Raw genomic sequence first — 12,710 nt, 5'->3', positions numbered from 1 at the left:
GGATAAAAGCAGTTCATAATAACTGAACCTGAAAAGGAAACAAAACTTCCACAAACAAGCGAGTAAAGGTCACCTCGACAGACCCACACAAGGTACATAAAACATTCCATTTTTGACGGAGTCAAGGCAGGGAGCTCTGGGGCAATACTGCTTCTTTACAGTCCAACCCTATTTTATTATATTCTCCATTTATACCCATTTCCGTGCACATCTGTTCGCCTGTCTCTGTCAAGGCATCACTGTAGAGGTATGACGCACTTGGGAGTTGGGGGTGGGGGTTGTGGCTTGCACTGCATGTTCCTCCCAGGCCCTCAATAGCAATGACCTGCAGTCTGAGTGACACACACAGCAGATGCTGACATTATCAAATGCTCAGTGCCTGTCGTCTCACTTGCTTTTGCCCTTTATGGCCAGTGGATGAGGTGAGCAGCCTGTATGCTTGACCACCTGACTCTTGAGATACTGTGTTTGTACACACACACGCGCATGTGTGTGTTTGTGTGTGTGTGTGTGTGTGTGTGTGCGTGCGTGTGCGTGTGCGTGTGTGTGTGTGTTTGTGTGACGACTATGAAAGAGTGAGCATTAGTGTAAGCGTATGTTACAAATAGACCTGCCTCTGGTGTGCCATATCAAGCTGGTCTGTGTTGACCTCCAGCCTGTCTACAAGCAGTTCGGTCTATCTCAGCTGTCATTCGCCACTATGAGAAACTCACTTGTGCTTTGGTGGAAACAAACCAACAAAAAGACAGTAAAAAAAAAAAAAAAAAGACTTCAGTCAATTTAAATTGCAGTCTATGTTTCTGAATAGGTTTGAAGATACAAAAGAACATAATTTAAGTTAAAGTAATGCAGACAATAAAACCAAAAATAGGTCGTAAATTCACTGCACATGAAAGCAAAGTGAGATGGGGGGGGATTGCCCTGAGCCATTGTTCGTACCATAGCATCAAAAAAATCAGTCTATAGGACCTAAATGACTGTTCTAAATTAATGTTGTGACTTTACACCACAGAGTGCTGCTTTAGGAGTGTGACAGAGAGAACGGAAGAGCAAGCGAGCGAGAGAGAGAGAGAGAGAGAGAGAGAGAGAGAGAGAGAGAGAGAGAGAGAGAGAGAGAGAGAGAGAGAGAGAGAGAGAGAGAGAGCTTGTGTGTCTGTTGGCCATCTTGGTGACCGGAGCAGAGCAGCAGTGTGCTGGCAGCAGGGCCCATCTGTCAGAGCCTGTAATTGCTACATGACTTCGGGACATTTGACTCAAGTGCACCTCTACAGATTATTATTATCCTTTTCTCAGGGAACAATTTTTCTCCCTCTCTGGAAGGAGGGTGAGAATAAAATTTAAAATATAGCAATGAGGACAAAGACTGGTTGGAACGAAGCAAAGGAGAGTTAGCAAAGGTACATAAACTTCGGTTGTGCCATGTATTGTGGCCTGTGAACCAGTGTGTGTCACAAAGAGAGTGAAAGAGATAAGTGTGCATGTGAGTGTGCGTGCGAGTGAGAGAGTTTAATGGAGCCGTCATTGTCTACTTCAGAGGGCAGGCTGACACAGTATTACGAGCCTCCTCAAATTGGATGAGTGATATTCAAATGCAGTGTGTCTTCTCCTCTCTCTCCCTCTGTTGTACTACTGTCCACGTTGGTGGCAAAACTACACCGCAGCGGAACTCTTGGGCGCTTCACCACCAGTTCCCACCCACTGTCCCCGAAAACGGATATTCCACAATGCTTTGCTAAAGCTGGTAAAATGGAACCAAATCACCTCTTGAATGGATTTGGTCCCCTTCAACCAGCTGTAGCTATGCTTTGATGACTGCAGGAGCCCCCGTGCTGCGATGCCTTCAGCACCATCTCTGTAATGTCTAGCAGTGTGTGCTAAGATGATGATGACATTAGACTATAAAGTTTCCCCTGTGTGATCTATGTTCGAGTGTTCATTAATTAAGTGTTATGTTCCATGCTCAACCTGTCCTTTTTTTTTTTGGGCAAATAAAAAAAAAAGAAGACCAATATCGGCTTTAAACCATTTGGTGTGGGTCCCCTTTTCTGACTAAGCGCTGCCTCTCTGCCCTAGGAGAGATTGATATTCAGACCACACCATCGAGGGCTGTGTCAAAAATAGCAGGGGGCAGACGTACCGTATGTGCTATTTCAGAACCCTAGTGCTCACATGCCTCCTGTGAGAATGCACAGCTGCGTAGCTGAGACAACTCCAGAACTAACCACTATTGGATGATAACAGTCAATTACACTGTAGGGAGGGAGGGAGAGGGGTGTGGGCTAAAGAATTACTTTCAATGGAGCACAGCACGTGCAAAATGGCACTGGAAAGAGCAAGATCTAAGGTAAAATTAAGACTGCAATTGAAATAAGGTGGTAGATACAGTTGTGTGCAGGGGACAGACACAGGCCCAAACACACACATACACACTCACTCATTCTTTGGACGCTTGCCTCTAAAGCCTCCCATAGTGAGATTGGACGAGGAGGGGGAGATGAGAGCCAGATGCTCCAGAGGACAGGAGCTCAACAAACAAATCACAAGAGCAGACCCCTCACTGTTACAGACTCTCCCCTTCTCTCTCACACTCACACACATGCACATATACACAAATGGCTAGAGCTGCTGCCGCAGTATAGGCAGGCAGATTAAACTAAACACACATCTCACTGTGACCCCCCCCAACCCCTCCTCAATCTCTGTCTGTCTCTTTCTCTCTCCCTCTCCCCTTTTCTCCATTTTCCTAATTTGGCTGACCATTAAGCCTGTGTCAAACTGACCTGTTCTCTCACTTGGACAACAAAAAATGGCTAACAACATGATAAAACACCTTGATAGAGGAGTGATCTAAAATCACATCACTCATAGGTCTAATTATTCTAACACATTGGGGATGTGAAGGGGACGGGTCTTAAAGACTCAACGGGGGGTCAGGTGTACAGCGAGTAGCTGACAATGCAGTGTGAAAAGCAAAAAAGAGTACAAAGACATCAAGTGTCTAATTAAAATCTTGTTAAAAATCCTCTTCATCTTTGGAGGGGGCCTTGTGATCAGCCGTCGTCACCAGCGATGAGCTACGCGTCTCATGGAACAGGAACTAGCCCACACAATTGCACCGGTCTGACACAGCCTCCCCGATTAGCCTAATCTGAGTGAGTAAGGAGGGGTGGGAAGGGGGATGTGGGGATGGAGGGGGCGATAAAACTCCGAATTCCACAAATGTCGGCAGCAGTAAACATCAGGAGTGCAGCAGTAAGCCCCCTGACACACAAAACGTTCAACCTATTTCACACAGTGGTCTCCACACATGCCCAGAACCCTATTTCCTGCTTAATTATGATCCCTGTTACAACTGCCATTACGGCACTGCCTATTAGTTCTGGCAGAGTGAACTGTTAGATGGGGAACACTTGTCAACTTTTGGGAAAACAGTGTGAACAGCGAGTGGTACCTTCCATAATGCAGGTGAGGCAATTACCGTATGTGGTTGTCCTGCACGTTGGGTGTGTTAAAAGAGGCCGAGGGCCATATGAAAGGGGGTTAGGTGGGAAGCAAATATTAAAAAGGCAGAGACACACACACACAAAAAAAGGGAGCAGGCCAGCGCTGCAAGGCTTGTTTGGAGCCCATTTATGAGTCACAGACTATTAATCGTACTGTTTACAGTGTTGTAGCAGCTACTGGCCTCTAACAGCCCGAGGGAGAGGCACAGAGATGAAACAGGCTACCCTTGAAGGCAGACAATGCAGTAAACACACACAGACAAAACACACGCTGTGGCTGTTTGGAGGAAGGCTTCTTCGATCAAGTTACCATCAGTTACTCTGGTCATTTTCAATTTATTGGTAACTATTAAACTTAACAACGAGGTTTAATTTATGAGGAGCTGCGATTTCACACAGTGTAGCTTACTGTGTGTATGAGCAATAAAGGGGGTGATGTATAGTTATGCTCCCAGATTACTGGGCAACCCCTGCTGGTAGAGTTGATTTGTCTCAGTATTTGGGACTCCACATACCCAAACTCATTTGTCAACAACAGGGCTTCTCCTTTATGTCCTCCTCCATCTTCTAGGCCCTCCTGCACTCTTACTACACCAAAATACATTACCACTCACACACATACACACACACCAGGGACACAGCAGCAATCTCCCCTTGGTTCCAACAACTACTGTTTGATGCTGAAAGCGGACATCACTTACAAAGGGAAAGAATGGCAGAAACACAAGCAGAGGAGAGCTTGCCTCCCCCCTTTTTTTAAATCTACATCACTTTGTGTGCTCTCATCAAAGTGCTGATCAGAGATGACAGATTAGACTGTACTTTTTACCCAGGTTTCTTGCAACTCTGTGCCAGAACATTCTGTGCTGATACTCAATCTAAACACGAGGAAGAGGCATGGACACAACCGTGAATCTCTGTGTAGTGAAGCGACGACTTATGACGCCGATCATTAAGCAGGCGTGAGAGGCATCCGGCCTCAAATCATTCTTCAGAGGGGTTCAATGCTGCTTCGATCTGAGCAACTCTTCAAAACGGTCGCCGAGGCTACTCTTCAGAGATATGACTCTCCAGCAGGACTTCCTCTGAGCACTCAATCGAAACAACCGCCCCTCCATTTTTTTTTTGGGGGGGGGGGGGAACAACACACCAATCCAAGTGGTTTCACTTCAACTCAGGGAGAGATTTGAGAGGGCTTTAAGACTGGGGCCGAGTCTAGAGGACAGTCTCGGCAATATTGCGAGAGCTCGAGCGTGAAATAAAAGTAAATGGCCAGACTGGTGAAGGCAACATATATCTTCATTTCATTGAAGGCAAGGGGACAGAGCACAGGCCAAGGGGACAGAGCGCAGACCAAAGCCAAGTGCTCCCTAACACACACACGCACGCACGCACGCACACACGCACACACGCACACACACACACACACACACACACACACACACACACACACACACACACACACACACACACACACACACACACACGATGCAACATCTAAAGGGCCCTGCAATAGGAAATACTGATTCAAGCACTTTTCACCTCCAAGTCAATAACAGACTGAGGACTGTGATGTTACACACAAGAGTGGGCTGTGTAAGTCCTTGTGATGACCAGTTCCACCACCACTAAATTCTGCTGTGCCCTTATACATTCACATATACAGTGTATGTGGAATAGGGATTCATTTGAAAACTATAACTAACCCAGCATTTGTCAGTATTATAAAAAGACTGAAAAAAATGATGTACGATATATCGCAAGGTAATAAAAAATGACCTTAACGCAGGCATGAGACAAGAAATAGAACGTCGGGCGCAGGCTGATTACAGTCTGGATTATTACCTTACAGGTTATCTTTCAGAATGCAGGCTGTTCAGAGGAGGCATGGGTTTTAGAAAGGCTATTCTCCTGGCTGTGCCAGAGGTGGCGGGCTGGGGCTAGGGATGGCCAGGCTAGGGGTGGCAGGTGCTCCGCAGTCCTCTGACCTCAATTCCATTTGTCCTTGTGCCAGTAAAATGTGTGCCAGCAGAGGGGAATACCACTTGTTTCTGTACCCTTGGGCTGGGACATACGCACACACATACATGCACAAACACACACGAGTACACACGCATACACTCAAGCCAAAATCTCAAAGACGGGCAGCTGTTGACTCTCCGAAAGAAAGAAAAAAATGAGATTGTAGAGTCTATGACCTGGACCCTTAAACACTAACTTCCATTGCCTTCAGAAGCCCCGGATGACCAACTTAGTACAAATAGTAGTCTCTCTGAGCCATCCTTAATATTCCCATGGCTCAGAGACCAGAATAAACCCACCACAGAATAGAGCAGTGACCAGGTGGAGCCAGAAATAGCTGTGACCAAGGACAAGGCAGATCGTTGTCACTGCTGGACGAGGCCAGAGGCCTCAGGCTAGTCTCTGCTAAGATGGAGAGCAATACACCGCCTAACAGCAAAGGAAACAAATAATGCACTCCAAGGGTCATTGACTATACACTCTGAAAAAGAAAACAATTTAACAGATGCTTTCACAGCCTTAAGTGTAGTGTAATATGAACTGAGTCCATAACATCCGTTGTGGCGACAGATAAGCATATAGGCTGAACCATACAGTGACAGGCTAAAAATAACTCTTAACTTGAGCTTGATGTACAATCTGAGCACTGAAATAGCAGTGCTGAGCTACCCTGACCTTTCATGGTCTCGTATTTGGACAAAAGTCAAATGGGCATTCTGCGTAGACATTCGACATGGGCAATTGGCTTTTAACTGCTTTTGAATTTTAAATGGAATCTGCTGGGAAGAATTTCAAACCATTACCTTCAAACTGCACATGTTCCACGTTATGATAATTTGATTAAAATCTGCAGCTTTATTCAACGGTTTTTACAAGTGCATGCATCAGAGTATGTTGATGACAAAAATTTTATCAAAAATGAATTTTCCAGTCTTATAACTTCGATAAGTAATTTTCATTTTAAAATAAAATTTGAAGGCTTTTCTATATTTGTGAAAAAATTATTGCTTGGGTCTTTTTTTTTGAGAACAGCAGAGATACTGGAGTGAATTCATGTGGAGTCATGAGACTTGTAATTTGCTGTCACTCACACTACGATCCATTGATCTCTCAAATGGTAATCAAGTTTCTTTTTATCATTTGATGGAACACAACTCGTGCATTCCATGCAAATTCTTGCTAGCCTAGGAATGAAACCATGCTTGCCCATCTGGCAAATATAATATATGGGGGGGGCTCTAAATAGATTGTTTAGGTAAAATTGCAATGGCCCTGGGCATTTTTTTAGCAACATATATATAGTTTGCATCACATTTCCAGTCACTTTTCACAGTTCTGTACTTCTTAATTTTGTGACAGGATTTTTTAGCGCTCAATGTGATTCATACAATGTGACTGTCAGTCAACATGGTGCCACATCAGATTATTCTTCATGCCATATAAGATCATTCTTCACAACAACAAATGTCACAATGTGTGAAATGACACAGCCTTTGCAATTCCATATCAGAACTGAAAGTTGTTTTCTATACTTTATGTGTACATTCCAAACTTTTTAGGAATTTTAGGAACTATAAATTATCAAAGAGTCTTATCCATGCAGAGTGCTTTATATCTACCTGTGATGCTTTCAGGCTACTGCAGTGGTCTGCAAATAGTGGCAATGACAGCCACTGCATGGAGGTTTTAATTGCAACTAAATACTGCACCAACTAATTTCAATGATTGGCACACCTTCAATCAGAGAAGGGGAAACTCAATTAGTAAAAATCAACCGGCATAGTGTTTGGCAGGATTTAAAAAAAAAAAAAAAAACATTGCAAACACATGGGCCTGGATAGCAAATAGTTGGAAACCCCTCTGCTTCGAGATATGATAGGATGATGGAAAACTCAACTATGAATAGCATAGTTCATATCTTTTATGTGCCTTTGAAGTGTCAGGGCCCAGATGTCATTCTTTCTAGTGACAGATGATTAAGTGATGGATAAAGAGTGACATATTAGTGTCCTTTGCTGTAGCCATTAGGGATGGATTGTAAGTGTCAGAAGATTGTTTTAGACAGCGTCTTGAAAGTCAACTCCCTTTCAATTAACTGAATCACACCAAGTTTAGATTTTGACTGCTATGTTCAAAGATTTTGTTGGTTGATAGTGATGAATTTGGCATATTCATTATGTTCTGCCATTCCATTAAAAATAAATAATTAAAAATGGATGTACACATACATTCCCTTTGTGTGCAGAGTAAGCACATTTTTCCGCTGTGCTGAAGCTAGAGACTGGATTGAAGATGATGGCACACAAAAACAAAGAAATAAAAAAACAACAACAACAAACAAGTCTTAAACATGTCTCATACCTGGGGTTTCCTCTCAGTGCAGCGTGGTGCAGGGCATTAAAGCCGTTGTTGTTGGTGATTGTTACATCAGCACCGGCCTCTAGCAGCACAGACAGCATGTCGTCTCTCTTCTTGCTGATGGCATCATGCAAAGGCGTGTCACCCTCTGAATCCTGTGGGTTGTATTAAATCTACTGTCATTCACTTTGTCACTCACCAAGTCAAAGTGCTTGGGTCATGTCGAGTCTACAGTGATTATAAAAGACTGTTACAACAAACAACAGCTCAACACTGTGAAAACAGGTGAGAACACACCTGCTAAATGTTTTGACTGGGGGCTATTAAATTTAAACTGTTGCTGTCTGAATCCATATCATGTATTCATGAACATAAAAAAAATGCATTGTATTTCTAGATATCTTAACACAAAAGTGATACCTGGAGGCTGGGATGGCAGCCAAAGTCCAGCAGGGTCTTGACCACCTGCAGGTGGCCCTTGTTGACAGCAATGTGTAGTGGCGTTTGCCTGCGCTTGTTTCGGGCGTTCAGGTCGGCCCCGCCCCTCTGCAGCACCTCAATGACAGAGCCCTCATCCCCAAAAGCTGCATGGTGTACTGCCCGGTCTCCATCTTTGTCCTGCAGAAAAGTCACATAACCCAACAAGAGACACATAACTGGTTGTTCCTCCATTCTCTCTGCTCTTTCTTGTCATGACAGGATACCTAACATGGGCTAAGATGAGTATAAGAGTATTTGCGTGTGTATGTGCAAGTGAGGGCTTTCAGGTTATCTATACATAGATAAAAGGAATTTAACAGTATGATTGATAAGAGCAAATATAACTATACGGGGAGGAGGTCTTTAACTCCACGAACCTCAGCCTCCAGGTCCACACTGTGTTTGAGCAATAGCTTAAGCACGTCCACGTGACCGTTCTGACTGGCCGCCTGCATGGCTGTGTGTCCAGCACACTGCCCGTTCACCTGCAAAGATGTTAAAGTTAGAGGGAGAGTGTGCACGTATCTGCATATGTCATGTTTTTTTATGTAGATCCACTGAACTAGCTGTTCGCATCAAGCGCCGGCAGATCAGTCAGTGTATGTGTTTAAGTGGGTCTTGTGAGTGGGAGTGTCTATGTGTACCATGAATGTGTGTGTGTTTCATTGCGAACTGCGGCACTGCAATAACTCGGCGCATAAATATTAATACAATCCCCTTTGGGAGTCTCGAGACGTCTCTTGTCCTGGCGGGTGGATCACTTGGCCGAGCTCGGCGTGCTCAGCTTTAAGCAAATAATTCCACTGAAAGCCGGTAGGGCACCTGGCCAGCCTCTATCTCTCTCTTACACACACCCAAACACGCTCACACACACCCACACACACACACACACACACACACAGATTCTGTCTGTGAATGAAGACAGTATTGCAGAACATTCAGGAAGCTAGACCTAACCAACTGTCATTGGCAAAATGGAGCACAGGTTTCTGTCCTCTGCAAACGGATGTTTGCCCTAGCTTGTAGCTTTTGTCAGGACAGAATCTGTGGCCTTACGAGGCTCGTAGATCTCAACTTGATGCTAGGCCTGTACTGCAGTGCACCAATGCTCCTCAGTGCCTCCTCTGGGCCCTTGCTTAATGCTTTTCAGATTGAGAGAGGCGCTTACTGCCCTATCCTAGGAGACCCCATGCCACTCCTCCATATACTGACAGCAGGGTAAAGGCAAGAAAAGTCAATTCAACTGCAATGACTGATGTCCTTAGATACACTGGGAAGTTTTCTAGATTCTCAATGACTAAGTAAATGGTTTCCATTTAATGTATATACAATTCGTATATGCAGTTTGGTGTGGGTTTTAAAAAAGAGCTTTTAAGTAGTCCTGCTGAGAACTCAATGCCTAACCTTAGCAACATATGTGTCATGCTCTAACCATTGAGCAATACGAGACTACAAATAGTAACAAAGGTGTTACTTTAAGATATACAAATATTGTGTAACCTCATTGACAGTAACCACCTACAATGAGTGAATTAGTGAGCTGTGATCGAGGCTCAGACAGGGTTATCAAATGAGACTGACCACTGGACCCGCAGGTCAGTGTCTACCATTTTTACCCTTTTAAGATTAACAATGAGACCTGATCTAGTCAGGCCATCCACCCATTCATCCATCAGTCCAGCAACTACTATATAGCACTAAAGCTCATCAGTACTCAAGTACTTACATCCACATCGGGTCTCTTGAGAATATCCTCCACTTTAGCCAAGTCTCCGTTAGCTGCTGCCTTGACCAGCTCCTCATTGATGTCTCCAGACTCCTGGGTCTCAAACAGCTTCTTCAGCAGCTGAGACAGACGTTCTGCAAGCACGCGGGGAGAGAACAATGACTGAGGCGGATTTGTATGTGTGTTAAAACAGAAGCGGAGAGTGATTTGATAGTGCAGAGAATGAAGTTGTGTGTACGCATGTCGAGTTTGACTTTACTCAGCGCTCTATGTATCACATGCTCATGCCCACCTCCTGAGGCGTTGGTGACAGCTGAGCCAGAGGGGGCAACCTTGGTGACAGCGGCAGGATTGTACGTCCACGATGTGCCGCAAACCTCCACCTTCAGGTCACTGTCAGAATAGATCTGCTGGACACGGCCCACTTTGCCTAGGGTCTGTTGAGACAAATGACAAACTCATTAGTATAAGGACAATTGCTTGTCTGTGGTCTACTCTATAAGTGGCCGAGAGGCAGACAGAGAAAGAGAGAGAAGTGAGTAAGATTAGAGACAGAGAGATAGATGGAGAGGGACTGAATTTTTTTTTTCAGCAAAGAAACTGTCCTGCGAGGAAGGAATGAAAGGAAGCCTGTTTCAACAGGAAAAAGACGAAGGGACAGACAAAAGATTATCACAGACTAATTTAAAGTTTTGCTCTCATTATTCATTCAGAGGATGTTCACTTGCAATGAAGAGAGAGCAAGAGAGAGGCCCCTTCTATTAGCGAGACTATTCCTCATCTATACAACTAATAAACGCATCCTCTCCAGGGTTTCAGAGAACACACCGAAACTCTTTCCAATTTCAAATCATATCATCCTGAGCTTGGATGCATGTGGAAGAGACACTTTCAGGGCGGCATGGCTCAGGCGGTAGAGCGGATCGTCTAGTAACTGGAAGGTTCCTAGTTCAATCCCCTGCTCCTCCAGAGAGCGTGTCGAAGTGTCTCTGAGCAAGACACTGAACCCCTAACTGTTCCTAATGAGCAGGTTGGTGCCTTGCATGGCAGCCTCCGCCATTAGTGTATGAATGTGTGTGAATGGGTGAATGTGAGGCACACACTGTAAAGCGCTTTGAGTGGTCGGTAAACTAGAAAAGCGCTATATAAATGCAGTCAATTTACCATTTGTGTCTGTTGAGCCAGAGCTGGGGCTGTCCTGGAGGATGCTATCAATAACAGAGACTGCTGCAGTAGCAGCGGCAACAAGAGGCGAACAGCCATGGTTAGTGATCAAAGCTACAGCCCATCTTCACGTTATAAGGCTCATTAGCTGCTGAAGGGGGCTGGTTTGGCAGGGACAAGTGGCATACTGGAGTAGACTGGCATTGTATAGCCTGAAGTGTTGTGGAGAGCAATGAATAAACTCCATATTAAGGGAAGAATAAAATTCTGCTGTAAAGAACAAACAAATGTGATCATCAGCATAATGGCTATAGCTTTTATCATGTGCATACTAATTCGGCTGAGACGAACCTTTGTTAACATGATTCTGCATACTAAAAACTACCAAAACAATAGTCAGTTCTACACAGGAAAATGACTCAAGTGCAAAGAGAGCAGCAGAAAATTAAACAAACAGTCACAGGGCAGGGTCCTTCAGTATCAATTTTATCTTACAATTACACCTACATTTGAGCCATTGTCTTGATGGCAAACATCTCCGGAGTCCCTTAATTTCCTTCAACTTTCTGTGATTAATCAAAATGTACTATCTTTATATCCAAAGCTAATCCATGGGTTAAGCATCCTGCCTCGTATAAGTTTTCTCACTAAGGTAGCACCACAGTCATCCAGAAATTTCTAGTACCGGTACTTTTTTTATGTTCAAAAGTAAATTTTAGAGATAATCAAGGACAGTTGTAAAAGTATATTTTATCTATCTGGTACCCCATTTGACAAAATTTGCATGGATGAGTTAGCAGGTATGCATCTCTTACCGGAAGCATGGCCTCTGCCCACTCTCCATGGCCTCTCTGCAGCAGCTTGATGCGGTCGATATCATAGCATATCTGGACCAGGTCACCCACGAGGAACTGGGAGCTGCCGCCCTCCGCTCCGGCTGCCACCTCGCCACTACGCACCACATTGGCCTTGGTCAACACAGCCGGATTGAATGTCCACCTGGGGATGCAGCGCCAAACATGACACATTCAACAAATACCAGCGAGGTCATTCACTATAATAACCTTAAAGTGCAATGGAAAAGGCAATAGTAAAGCCTATAATTGGGCTGCAACTATTGATTATTTTGGTAGTAATCAGAGACTAATCACAACATTTTGTTGAATATTTTAACGATTCATCAAATAATCAAAGAAAGTTGAATCAGTTCATCTGGACACAACGTTTATTGCGAGAAACGTATCTAAGTAACCTCTTCAGTCTCAACTGACTGCAGGTAACCCCACCCTTATAAACAATACAGTGGCATAACGACCAAAACCAATGATCATTTTCATATGCAAATAGGCGTGACCATTAACTAGAGTTTCAATGGCCATGTGTACTATTCTCAGAGGATTTGGGAATGTCTGCAATCATAGCATTTTAAGATGCAACAGATGTACTCTTTCCCCTCC

At 44.2% G+C, this 12,710-nt stretch overlaps 1 protein-coding gene across 5 annotated transcripts in view; it reads right to left on the bottom strand.

Moving 5' to 3' along the window:
- Positions 1–12,710, bottom strand: part of mib1 (MIB E3 ubiquitin protein ligase 1) — a 71,573-nt gene that overhangs the window by 36,084 nt on the left and 22,779 nt on the right. For all 5 annotated transcript variants that reach the window (XM_056292581.1, XM_056292585.1, XM_056292583.1 and 2 more), the window contains 6 exons: positions 12,069–12,252; positions 10,382–10,526; positions 10,090–10,223; positions 8,741–8,848; positions 8,304–8,501; positions 7,887–8,038 (listed from right to left, as the gene is read on the bottom strand). In XM_056292581.1, coding sequence (XP_056148556.1) covers positions 7,887–8,038; positions 8,304–8,501; positions 8,741–8,848; positions 10,090–10,223; positions 10,382–10,526; positions 12,069–12,252 — 921 coding nt within the window. The remainder of the gene's footprint in view (positions 1–7,886; positions 8,039–8,303; positions 8,502–8,740; positions 8,849–10,089; positions 10,224–10,381; positions 10,527–12,068; positions 12,253–12,710) is intronic.

This window comes from Lampris incognitus, chromosome 14 (assembly GCF_029633865.1).
Source record: "Lampris incognitus isolate fLamInc1 chromosome 14, fLamInc1.hap2, whole genome shotgun sequence".
Lineage (NCBI taxonomy): Eukaryota > Metazoa > Chordata > Actinopteri > Lampriformes > Lampridae > Lampris > Lampris incognitus.
Note: the sequence above shows the minus strand (reverse complement) of the source record. Positions and strands in the feature narration are given on the sequence as shown.